Below are 13,340 nucleotides of genomic sequence, written 5' to 3' on the forward strand. Positions count from 1 at the left end.
AACAAAGCGGAATAAGATTATTGGCACTACCCAAGGATGCACCAGACGTCAGCCGTTTATTTGAGTGAACCAGTGTGCTAGTAAACCTACACGGGACCTCAAGAGTTATGAGCGGGATGCTATCTCTTGGTGCCTTTCCACTAATACGTCAACTCCGCCCCCCTCTATTATTTCCCCCTAGCGAGACACAAGTGAATATGAAGAAAAATAAACAAAGTTGTCAGTGACAAAGTCAAAGCGATCAACCCACTTGAAATTCACCCAGAGGGTAAAACACAACTCCACTGGCGTTTTAGTTTGTACAAATAAACAGACGACAGTGCTTTCATATCAAATTGTGGAAAGCGGTGCAGCGCAGTCATGATACATATTTTCTCACCCTTGTATTGCAAAGGGTTTCTCTATTTATTTCATTTACCACAGGGAGGGACGAAAGAGACCACCGCGTTCCAATCGCCCCTCACACCGCTATTGTAAACATGAACCCCTTGCTTGGTACGGCAGTCAACAGTACCATAGTGGAGAAAAAGAAGAAGGCAAAAAATATCTATCTAGAGTGCATCACAGCTTTGTATTCTTCTTTCCCCCTCCCCCCCCCCCCATTAATGATCATTGGCAAGAGCTACTTATTTTCTGAAGCAGACTTTGTTGATGTTGCAATTCACATGTGACCAAGGCACAAAAAAAAAAAGTGCGCCAGGTATTCCCAATGTGCAAAAGAGTTCCACAAAAAATCTATTTGTGCAACTGAGAGGGCACACAACGACTCGTCTTTACGCACCAACGTTTATAACACGCCAGCTCGCCGCACTGCGTAGCACGTTTGCATTTCCCCACCAAACCCATTATATGTACATGTATTTTTCTTTTACTGTCCTACCCCAAGTTTTGTTCATCAAAGTAAACATAAAGCGGCACAACCCATCCCCACCTCAATACCAACGGCATATATATATATATATATATGTATGTATGTATATAAAGGTATACCGACTTCAACGTTAATCATCTAGCATGCAGAGTAGCGCGACGCCCCGTCGTATCCAATGTTCTGGTGGAGACGAACCCGGACTGAGGTCGAGGGAAATAACGTAGTTCGTAGACAAACCAGTCGTTGATAGGGCACCGGCACGGGCGGACGTCTTGTACACCGGACACTCATATACCGGCTTCGATTTGTCTTGATCCTTTAACCGTTGTGGTTCGAGGTTGATCAACGGCATGGATGTGTACAGCTCCCGAGGGTTGCTCTCGCAGAGCGACATCCCCTCAAAAGTGAAGCGGGCCCCTTCGAGAAAGAGGCCGTGGATAAGCACACCCGCCTTGGGTGTGTTGACAATGTCCTCCACTACTTCATAACGTGTCACATTTGTGCGGAAACGAATATCATCAATAGGTATCATGTTTTCACGACTGTGAGCCTGCAACACACCGGTAAGGAAACCCTGGGGGAAGAAGAAACCAGAAATCCAGAAACTCATAGGCATACCATTGTCGTTCCAGTCACGAAAGAACTCGACGCGCAGCAGTGTGTCCTGAAACCATGATGCCAATGGCTTTCGTGATAGATAGCTGTTCTCATGCCATATTTGAGGAACCTGACCAAGAAGGCATGCGTCGAACATGCTCTCAAGCCGCGCCGACATGACAACTTCCCCCTTAATACCTCGCTTAAGCTCCAAAAGGGTTGCTTCCAGCTTCCTGATAATCGAATTGAACACATCAATCTCCTGGCTTACCACGGTGCCGAGTGAAATCATAACACCGCCCTCTGTTAGTTGGTACGTGTCGGGGTGGGCTTTAGTCTTGTCGATCGCCTCCGGTAAGCGAGTCTGGAACTCACTAACCATCTCAAGTACTTTATCCTCTGGGCTTCGTCCCGCCGTCCCCTTCGTGCGTGGTTGGACGGAGAGCATAACTGCCAGTTGGTTTCTTGCCGTTGTACGGTTGCATGCTATGTCAGCATTAGAGTGCATTCCAAAGAGTTCTGGACTCTCGAAGGCAGGAAGATCAGCTAAATACTCCTTTACTGCGTCGAGAGACTCGACATCCTCCGGAATGCAGTAAACACCGTCAGAGGTGATGTTAAACTGCCCGGGTTGAAGCACGTTTTCGTTAAAAAACGCGTCGAGGATATTAACTAGTGCGCGGGAATCCAAGAAATCAGTTACGCGCCCACCGTAGTTTATGGTGCCAACCATATAACGAAGGGCGCTCCACGGCACACTCTCACTCACACCAGTTGGCACGTAAACCTGAAGTGTATGCAAACTTGCCGAGAAATCCGATTGATTCCACTCATAAGGGATATTCCACCCTAGTGGCCCAAACTTACGCCTTTCCTGGATAACTGCGTGGAAATATGCAAGTGAACAAAGCAGACGACGCCACGTTGTTGGGTTTTCAGGTCGGCCGTCCCACAACGCAGGGGTCACCTCATTACAGAAGCTATCGCGTATATTCGCTTTGAGGCCCTTCGGTGGCTCCTTTACTACCTTTACACCAGACTGCAGCAGGAGCACCGGGAAGCTCCGTGTTGGCATTGTCGTGAGCCAAAGTCGGAAGTCACTGTGAAGTGTAGTTGAAATGTGCAGTTTTTCGACACAGCGCTCCAGTGTAGACATCCATGATTCATACACGTGACAGTTCTGCAGGTAAACCCACCAACCATCTTTGCTCCCTCTCCGAATCATCTCCTCGGCCTTTGGTCCTTGATCTTGACCCAACGACAGGACAAGTTTCTTTTCGGCGAAACCTTTGCGCTCCGCAAACTCTGTGAAAAGAACAGTAGGGTCAATACCTGCCGTAAGGACGAAAATTATAGGCGCCGTCGGCGAACTGTCGGCAAAACATGCCTCCAGGTCGAAAGCAGGGCTTTCGGTGAATACTTTCCCCAGATAATGAGAGCAGACAATCGACAGGCCGTGGCTTGTCAGGTCCTCGCGACATGCCTTCAGCACGAGAACCTTCTGGAACAGGGTGAGCCCTTGTGTGGTGGAAGGAAACCACTCGTAAGCTGTGTCACTTTCGAACCACGTGGACCAATCATCTTCATTATCGTATATAGTATCCTTAATATCACCAAATGTCTCTGGTAAGGCCATGGAAAGCGCCGTGAGCTCATTCCACGCCGCTTCAGTCATCCACACAGGCCAACTATCGTTATCTATATCAACAAGGGATCGACCCTCGCTACCTTTAAGCAAAAACTCCCACTCAGCATCACTAATAATCCCCTCCTGTCGATAGATCTCAGAGAATATTAACGCGACAAACAGGGGTTTGTCCCTCTCGAACAATCCACGGCACACAGTACGGTAGGAGTCAAGTGTCACCGCCGGAAGAAGAATGGCAACACGCTCGTCCACGTCGCTTACCTTTTCGGTACGATGCATCGACTTCACAAAAAGCTGCTTGAAGAAATCAAGGGAAATTTGGTACATATGGTCAACTCTCGCAAGATGTGAAAGAACCGTATATATGACGGCACCTCGCGTCGCCACTGGCCTATATCGGTTGCAAGCCACCTCAATGTCTTTTTGCGTCTGCTCTGCCAGATTGAGTGCCTCTGTGACCGCTTCACTCGTATCCTTTGCCTCACTAAGGGTACGGACAAGTGGTTCGTTGTCAAGAATATTTCCAGTGGAAGACGTCAGGAGGTGGAGAATACGATCTTCAATCGCCTTCAGTTGAGTCTTGCCGTCGGAAATGTCCTTCTGAGTGTTGCTGGCTTTGGCTTCCAGTTCCGCACATTCGTACCTTACCACATCGGTTAGCAACTGGTTTTCAAGACCTCCTTGGGTCACAGTAAAGTTAATAACGGTCACTTTAATCTGCAATTCGGGTAAATAGTGTGGGTTGGGTAGTTTGCTTGTCATGTACATTCTAAAACCCGGATCATAATCAATCTCCACATCACCTAGCTTCAGCAACAACCTACCCTGAGAGCGGTACGTCTGTCTCAACAGAACAGGATCGAGTGCAGCGTCCACAGTTTCCTCCACATTTTCTATCAACACGGGCAGGCCGACTCGGATGGCATTTTCCAAGGTCCGCATATACGATGGGTCACTGAGCCTAATCGTACGAAGGTTGTTCTCCCGCTCCATGGCCCGTATCCAAGCACATGCCTGTCCCTGTGGGTCAATACAGAGGCACCATCGCTTAGACTTGGTAACGATGACGCCATTCTCAGTGCTGACTGGGTCTTGTGGAAGACCTGCGGCACTCCACGAACTCACCTTGGCAGGGCTTACTAAGGTGGTCAAATCGAACACGCTGTTGCCGATGGGTACACCAAATTCCTTGCAGTTTTCCCACCACGCAGTGAGCATGCGCTTACGGTAGGGTCCTGTGAAAGGGCCAAGGTATGCGATACATCCTGCAGCCAATGCAACTTTTCCGGGTAACCCCAATTTCTCATCTTGCAAAAAGGTAATGGAGCTGTGCCACCGATCTTGCTCTCGCGAGAGGCCGCTCATCAACTGCTCTGATCGGTTGAGACGTGCTTTCGTCAGCGCAATGTCCGCCTCAAGCTTATTTTTCTTTTCAATATTCTCTTGCATGTCTCGCTTTAATCCGTTGATTTTGTCCTCGATACTTTTTAACCGATCCTGTGCTTCGCGAAGTGTTGCTGTAGCCACGCTTAATTTAGCCTCAGCCTCCGCTAAGCGTTCCCGCTTCGGCGCCACAACCTTCACGACTTCATAATAATTGTTGATCGCTAGCACCCACATAGAGAGTGACTTGCAGGCTTTCGAACTCTTCGCCACCTCTTGGGGCTGAAATTCAGGATTGTTTACGTACTTTTGGATAGATCGTATTGTGCGCTCAGTTAATTCATCTTTTTTGTAGTTCTGTAAATCCTTGATAAAGTCCATCCGACCCATAACGAGCTTGGCACGATCCCAACTGAGGTCACGCTCGCCTAAAAGTATCAACACAGCTTCGAGAACGAGAACAACACGCGCTGCAGGCTTTTGGAAACTCTTTACTTCACGAATGTCGTCAGGTCGAAGCTCCGCAAGCGCGTTCTCCGCAGCGCGCAGGATGGGTAGCGCCTTGTCAAGCTCAGCCTGACACTCAGCACGAATACCATCGGCTTCACGGCGAATCGCCATAGCTGCCTCCTCTTCTTTTGAGCACTCCGTTCGCACCACCTGCGCACTTTCTTGCTCTAATTTCACTTTTGTCATGATCTCTTCAGTGTCCTGTGCAGCTTGGAGTAACTTTGGCTGCATTTGTACGAGCTGCTCCTTCATCTCATCAACGGTACACTGGGTGCTTTGCAGTTTATCAAGACCGGCCTGGTAGCGCTTCATCTGCGCTATTGTCTGTTCCTCCTGCTCCGAGAGGAGTTGATGATAGCAATTCAGGAGCTCAAGATACGAACTGGGAGTGGTGTAGTTGCGACGGTGCAGCTCCTCAAAAAACTCCTCTGACCGGTTCTGCACGTCGATGTGAATGGACACGCAAAGTTTAATGAGACCGTTCTTCATTTCCTCATCCAGCGGCAGCTCACTAAAAATGTGCTGAGCTACAGAATGCAGAGCATCTGCGGGCCACTGGTCGAACCAGTCAATTGTGCAGCAGTTGACTAGTGACGGAAACATACGCAGACGGCGTCGGAAGGGCTCACCAACGGGGGAGAGCGCCAGCACAACATGTACATTATTACGGCAAAGTGTAACGAAGTGAGAAAATATAGCGTTGCGAGCCTCTTTCTTGCCAGCAGCGGATGCAAGGGGCCGCACAGCTTCGACTATTTGATCGATATCCTCGTTCTGCATAAGTCCCGGTACCTCGCCGGTATTGAGGAGGTTGTTGACATCTTCTAGCATTTCCTCCTGTACAATTTGGTTGTCAGTGAGGAAGAAGACTGAAGGATTATCCTTACAGCCGCTTTCCATGAGTATCCCTTTCAACCGTTCCCTAAACTCTGCCATGTTGAAACTCCTTGTAATAGTGACCTCGTGCACCGCCAGATTGCACATGAACGCCGCCAGCTTACAGAGAGACTGACGTCCCGTCCCACCCATACCCACAAGAAGCGCGTGGCCACGGGGTTGGCGAAAAATACGGCAGATACGTGAGATATGGTGTATAGCGTCCTTGAAGAAGACTAGTTCGCACGTGCCGTTGGACTCAATATTATAGCCGTTTTGGTATTCGCGCAGTACTTCAATAAGGCCCTCTCCTGTTTGGATTTCGGCATACTGCGAACGGTCTCGTCGCATGTAGTCACCGAAAATGACATTCTCAAGTCGCGGGTCCCAGTTCATCTTTAGTACTCTCTGTGATACGCCGCTTAGAGTTTTCCACCACCAACGTCTGTCCCCATCGTCAATCATACGGTCATGAAAAACACGACTCACTTCGTGCACGAAAACATTAAGCAGTATCTCACGAGTTGGAGCACTTGTCGGCGACACCTGCATAATGCCCTGTACAACTTTGCTAAAATCGCGTAAGTTAAACGTATAGTGGGACCGCTTCGGCGTGGGGAGCTTCTCCGTACTAATAAGGTAATAGCACTCTTTAATCGCCTCGACGAGAACGCTCGAAAGCGCGTTCACATCTGGTTGCTCCCAAGCCGAAAGGAAACCGTGCAGAATACACCCGAATATACGGCGGATGGAGTGGTCACTAAAACTCGGTTGACAGAGAAGATGGAATCGTGATGTTAGCCTTTTTGTCATTTCATTCCTGCCGCCACCTGGTACACCACATGCAGTAAGAAAGACAACATCGTGCACCTCTTTGAACGTAGCAGGGGACTTCCGCTTGTCATAAAAACCCCCCTGTGTGATGAGTTGCCGCAAGAGCTCCAGTGGCGGTGATGCACCGTACCTCTCCAGTGCCGGCATATTCAAATCGTCCACGATGAAAACAGCGCGTTTCCCGGGTTTGGGACCAATTGCATTACTGCGTAGTTTATATAACTTGCCGTCCAACCTGTCTTCAATATCACGAGCTCTACTCTGCGCGCTGAGTACAGTGTCGAAATATTCCCACGGACCCTCTGGATCGTCTCCACGCAACGTACCGGTTACAAAGTCCATAACAGCCAGCGACTTTCCCGTTCCAGTCACACCGTTCAGTAAAACGTGCCGTGAGTTTGCAACAAGAACTCCAAAGAGAGTTATGACGCTGACTGTCTCCGCGGTGGGTACAATGAGATCGAAGTACGGCAACTCCGGGCTGAAACAGAAAGTGGGCACCAGATGACGCCACGTGACAAACCTCATCGATGCTTTGTGCACAACGTAGTCGTAAACGCTGTTACCATCATCAGCCGCGATCTTTCCTGGAAGCAACTCCTCAAAGTGCTTCTTGACAAAAGCACTGAAGCGTTCACGAGAGTCATCCCGAAGGTTACCCCCCACTGACCAAACAAACGACATTAAAAAGTACATGTCAAGCAAGGTTTCATCATCCGCAGATACTTGCTCATACGCGATCTCAGGGGCCTTAAATTCCTCTGGCTCACTCGGCACCAGCTTGACGCCCGAGTATGTCGTCTCAGGTAAGAGATACACGTCATCGTTTTGCGGTTTCGCTTCCTTCGTACGAAGCAGTGGTGGCAGTAGGTCCTCTTCATCAATAGTTTTCATGAACGCAGCAAGCAGTTCGATGCACGATACTGCTAACTGGGCATCAACAGACCCAATCCACTCCCGACACTCTTTACGAATGAAGTCAAGGGACATGGGGAGGAAGCGCTCCAGCAGCTCACTTACGCGGTCCGCTCGAAATCTAGGAAACATGGAAGCTTTTTTGGTCACAAGACTCTTTGCTAGGGGAATCCACCCACGTCCACCGTCCACATAAAACGGTTCCGTGAACACCATACCGCAGCGGGACACAGTTGCGGGTGACGCAACTGCCAGATCCTGAACTTCAAACATAAAAGTTGCCGTGCTTGGAAGTTTGATGCGCTCACCGTTAAAAAGACACAGCAACTTGTTGTCATCCAACACTGTGTTCATATTTTCAATCCAAATAGCATCGACAGGTCCGTCGAAAACAATCCACTGACGATCAGGAAGTTCCTGCGCAACTCTTGTAATGGTCCTTGCAATGTTACTAATAATACCGTCCGTCCATTCGCGTGTGATTTCATTCACCTGGCCGTAAAGCTCACCCATTGTAACAGACTTTGGATTTAAAAGGTGAATGTGAATGGTGTTAAAAAGCGGAATGTTGCCCTCTGGATCGTGCCCGTCTGCTTTAATTTGTGTCAGAGCCCCTTGAACAACGTGCATGATAGTCGACTTCCCGCTAAAAGTTTGACCAACAAGCATTACACCATGACGTACAACGAGTGTGTCGTAAAGTTGCAATGTTTTTGTTATCAACCCTTCGACCACCTGCAACCCTTTTTTCTCCATATCTTCCCGCACGTAGCGAACTAAGAGGTCACTCTGGGTCTCCTCGATCTTTACAGTGGGAAAGAGATCCTTAATAAGAGCCATGAAAAGTATGGTGTCGTCACGGAGAAACTTGGGAACATTGGCGTCCCGCATTGCTCTAATCAAAAGCATATCTTCATCATCGTTCGGATGTTGCCGCTTAAGACCTCCAGCAAGAACGAGAATAGACTTTACCGCACGCATACCAAAGTCGTAGTGATCCTGCTTTGACAACTGCTCGGAGCTTAACTTGTACAACTGCACCATCTTGCGCGCCAGTGTCCGCGCATCCTTAAATCCTTCAGAGTAAAACATGATTTCAGCAATAAGAGCGTAATCGGGGATCATCATGCAGATGGGACGAAACAGGGCTTTCAGGTTATCTGGAAGCTCGGTACGACCTGCATAACCAGGGTTCATGGTGATAAAAACACCGAAATTCCTGCTCAGTTTGATCATATGCCCGTCAAAGCTCATGCTTTCTAGGCGTTGCGCAAGAGCACTAGTAATATCTAACATCTGCTGCGCCACCACAGAGAGCACCTCTAGTTCAATACGGTTGAACTCGTCAAAGCACGCCCATGCACCCGCCTGCGCTAACCCAGCAAACATACGAGACATAGTCTTGTAGTTGATACCATCAGAACAGTTAAAAACAACAACTTGTCGGGCCAACGCTTTCCCCAAGTCCTTCACCGACTCGGTTTTGCCTGTACCCGCAGGTCCCTGGGGAGCGGCTCCAAGATTCATTGCCAGAGCGCTGGTACATGTCAGAAATGCACGATCGGTCAGCGGGGTAATTACAAGACGCGGTTGATTCCCAAGATACTCATAACCATACCACAGATGAGCATCGCAGTGGTGGATTCCAACGCTCATGCCAGATTTCACAGAGTCAGTAGCCTCCCAATAATAACGCAGTTGCTGAGCCCAGGCAAAATCACTGAGAGAAGTCACACTGCTCTCATGAAGAGTATACACGATGTCACGATTGTGCACGTTAAGCACAATTAGTGTACAAACAAGCGTCCGTTGCAACTTAGTTAGGGACCCCTTCACCAAATTGACTGTCTGAAAAATTTGTTGCTGGTAATGTTCGTGATACTCCAGTAATGAGCCTGCCCTTATAGCCTCTTCGACTTCTTGGGTCCACACAACCATATCAACCGCCTGAATACACTGCGCAGGGTGGTTAAAAAACCAGGTTTCACGTGCCTCTGGGGTATACGCCTCAACTGTCTTACGCATATGCATAAGCAACGAGGCTCTCATCATACTCTCGATCTGGCACAACCACTTCTCTACATTGCCAATAGGATACACAACTTTCTCAAATTCAACTTCTTCTCCATCTCCAGACATCATCCCCGAAATTTCGCTGTATGTATCCCCCGAAAAAATAAGGGATGCTATCGAATCAAAGCATTTGGTGAGATGCGGTTGCACTGCCTTGGGATTACGCACGTCGGAAAGAATTGACAACAGTTCGTCGTTTGAGAGGAAGTAGAACCGAGGAAACGCAGCACGCTTCGTCTCGAGACACTCTTCCAGTTTCTTCTGAATGTAATCAATATTCAAATTAGCTTGCTGCAGTTGCTCCAGCACACCGTTCTCGGTGCATATCTGGTAAACGTTCTTGTCGTTATGTGCCTTCATTGTCAGCAGACACAACAAGGTATCCACCGAGCTGAACTGCATACTTTCTTCAGGAAGCTGGGCTTTGATATCGTCTGAAGAAAAAATAAATTCAAGATACATCCAGTTCTTTTGAAGGTTAGTCCACTCTTCCATAACATTACCTACGTGTCGAAGGTTGCGAATCCATTCCTCCACACGGTCGCGAACCGGTGCAGCAAATCGTGAAGCCATTATCGTCTGAAGTTCAACTTGATTATCATCCAGTTGCTGGATTACATCTTCTAGAGCATCCAATATGAAAACACCGTCACGGTTTCTGTAAGGTTTGGTGGTGAACGAAATCCCGTTCCATGTCTGTTTAATTTTGTCCAGGTCATTGGATATCTTCCACTCACCGGTTGCTAGCCCGACTTGCTCAGATAGTACCTCCTTGTATTCAAGAATATTTAGGTCTTGCAAGTTCCGCAAACTCAAACCTTCGTGATAGCGATTATCCGAACCAGTGGCCTCCCTCAAAACAATATTCCAGTGGCTATCAGTCATGTGTTTGTTACCACAATCGTGAATAACGGGCATAATCGCTCTGAGTTCTTGAAGTTCAGTTAAAAGATGCTGCCCCACTTCATCTTCATATTCCTTTTCCTGGACCTGTCTGTTCAGAGCACCGGTGCGCCTTATGAGTTGGTTGACTTCATCCTCCATGGCAGCTGTGTCCAGTTCTCTAACAGGACTATTAAACCACATTTCTCTTTGTTTCATAAACGTGTCTAAGAGTGTCCAAGCTTCACGGCGGACAAAAACCAAGCTCCTCATTTCTTTGAGAGTAGACCAGTCGATTGGAGGCCGATCAAACAGTTTCGCATATTTGGTCAGCTGCGTTTCACTTGCCTGAATCTCGCTGAGCTTCGTATTAAGTTCCGCTAAGTACTGAATTATCGGTTCTACGTTCTCCGTTAAAACAACAAACTCGCTGTTGGTAAGAATTTGCTTGATCGTAACGCACTCGTCTTCGACGTTGCACACGCTGTCTTCCAGCGTTTGAGTATGAAACGGCAAATTTTCTTCGATAAAGGCTTCGGCATGGAGTCGCGCTTCATCGAAGAGAATCTGAAGGGACATTGCCGTACTGACACTACCTAGAGTTCTCTCTCTAAGTTGCTTGTCTTCGTCATCCAAAAACTCCACTTGTTGTCGGTCCATCAAATCGCACAAAGCGTCCGCCTGAGCAACAGCAGCTTCGGTTTCAGTAGTCTCGCTCACGACCTCCTTGTAATGCGCCACATACTCTGCAAACTGGCTCAGTTGACCCGGGCGTTCATTTAGCACCTGGATCTTCTGCTTGAAATACGAGTGCAGTGAAGAAATGGCCGTCCTCGTAATTTCCCGAAGTGTTGAATCAATTCCATCACGGACAATCCGCATACGAGGCTCAATTTCTGTCTTGAGCTTTGCTGCGTTAATCCATAACATATTCCCTACAAATGACGCCATCAGAACGCGTAACGTATCTTGTGCATCCTGGATTTTGTCGTACAACTTGAACAGGGTAGAGCACGTTAACGGTCTTTCGCCCGTCTCCTCTTCCCATTGCGCCAATATATCGCTCCATTCCCTCTCCAAGAAATGAATGTGAGGGAGTGTAACGGCATACGCCTGCATCTTGGTGTTAGCCTGGGCGTAATCGTCGCCAACCAACTGAAGAATACTAGACTGAAGATAGAGCGTGCGTGCGTCAGACTCGAGTTCACCTCCTAGCACCCAAAGAGCAGGTGCCTTGGTGAAGTGACCCTTCAGCCGCTTCTGGGAACACAACCGTGTAACCGAACCAGTAACCTCGATGCATTCGGTGATAAGCTCCGTGCAAAGAGTACGTATAGCCCTCTCAGGTGGATTAAATAACATCTGATCCTCCGTTGGCTGTAACAAAACCTGAAAACCAACTGAACGCAGTTCTTGACTGCTCTGGATATGCAATGTGTTATACAGTGTTTTGATCGCCGAAAGGATTACACGAAACACAGTTTCCGATGTAACACAGTCCACCATACGAATTAATTGGTCAATTTGTGAGTACTCTACTATACTGCGTTTCAGCTCACGCATTCTTTGTAACTGTTCTCCCCTGGCATCGTGCATCGACTTCATCTTACGTTGTGAGCGAAAACTCCCCGACCCTGTAACAATGGCGTTAGCGAGTAGGTACTGCTCTAACGCCTCTTTTGTGTTTATGTCGGGAACGTCTGCCTTGCTCTTCATAACTTCAATCAGTTTCATGACACCAGTCTCAATCTTCTCCATACACGCAACGAATGCAGCCGAAGTTTTTTGGCGCTGCTTCGCCTGCTGCGTCCGAAAGTCCTCGATAGTATAATCGTGCTTTCCCTGCGCCTCGTACAGCACCAATGGATGTGTTGTAAGGTCGTAGGAAGCGTTAAGAACTTCCAGAATAGGGGTACTGAAAGTGGATTTAGATATGAGTAAGTTCCTTGAAAGCAGCCGCCTCTTGTTGAGAAAGTCCTTAGCACGTACATTTTTGTACCACCGGAAAAAGGCTTTGTAGACGAGGTATGTCTTGAAGAAGTGTACTTTTCGAAGGACATCAAAAAGCGATGACTCCCGCATCCACTCAGCTAAACTAACAACCTCCGAAGGGTGTCCTGGTCGGACATGGACAACCCCTGTTGCACTCATTATGTAGTGCTCCTTCTGCTCCAATCCACGCTTCATAGGGCTAACACATAAATCATAAGGTCTGAATTCGAGTACATGAGGAGCACGACATAAGTATACATATTTCAAATGGCTGCTCGATCCATTGGCTGCAAAAAAAGTTATACAATCTTCAGCTGTTTTAAGTTTGCGGATGACGGCTGCATCGTCCGGAGCTACCGGGGGGACTGAGCTCTTGTTAGGTGGCCGCATTGCCCTTTGTATCATACGAAGAATCTCACTGTCCTGCTCGTCTAGATGGGTACGCCAAAAGGGCCGGACCCCCGACACAGATTCAGGTTCCATGTGGTCACCATTTGCACCAGGACCATTCAACCCTCTCTCACGGCTAAGGCTACTAGCATCACAAACTTTGTTAGCAACAGGAACACCTCCGTGACGCAAGTTATAACGGAAGTTTTCCGGCTTTTGAAACTCGTATAGCTGCACAGGATCCAACGTTCGATTAATTTCCTTCTCCACTTGTGCAGCAAGATAGGTTTGTGAGACAGTTTTCCCTCTCTCAGTCGACTGGTATAAGGTCTCAAGAAATTCAGAACTGCTATCCCTCTTCGACTGCAT

The 13,340-nt window shown here is 48.2% G+C and overlaps 1 protein-coding gene across 1 annotated transcript, besides 2 other annotated features; it reads right to left on the reverse strand.

Moving 5' to 3' along the window:
• Nucleotides 1-13,340: part of a sequence feature (sequence corresponds to BAC RPCI93-29K4) that runs on past both edges of the window.
• Nucleotides 947-981: a microsatellite.
• Tb927.7.920 (dynein heavy chain, putative) lies at nt 1,002-13,340 on the reverse strand (the record flags this gene model as incomplete). Its single annotated transcript, XM_840623.1, has 1 exon — nt 1,002-13,340. The coding sequence occupies one exon, from the start codon at nt 13,338-13,340 to the stop codon at nt 1,002-1,004; it is 12,339 nt and encodes a 4,112-aa protein (XP_845716.1).

Source organism: Trypanosoma brucei, chromosome 7 (genome assembly GCF_000002445.2).
Source record: "Trypanosoma brucei brucei TREU927 chromosome 7, complete sequence".
Taxonomy (NCBI): domain Eukaryota; phylum Euglenozoa; class Kinetoplastea; order Trypanosomatida; family Trypanosomatidae; genus Trypanosoma; species Trypanosoma brucei.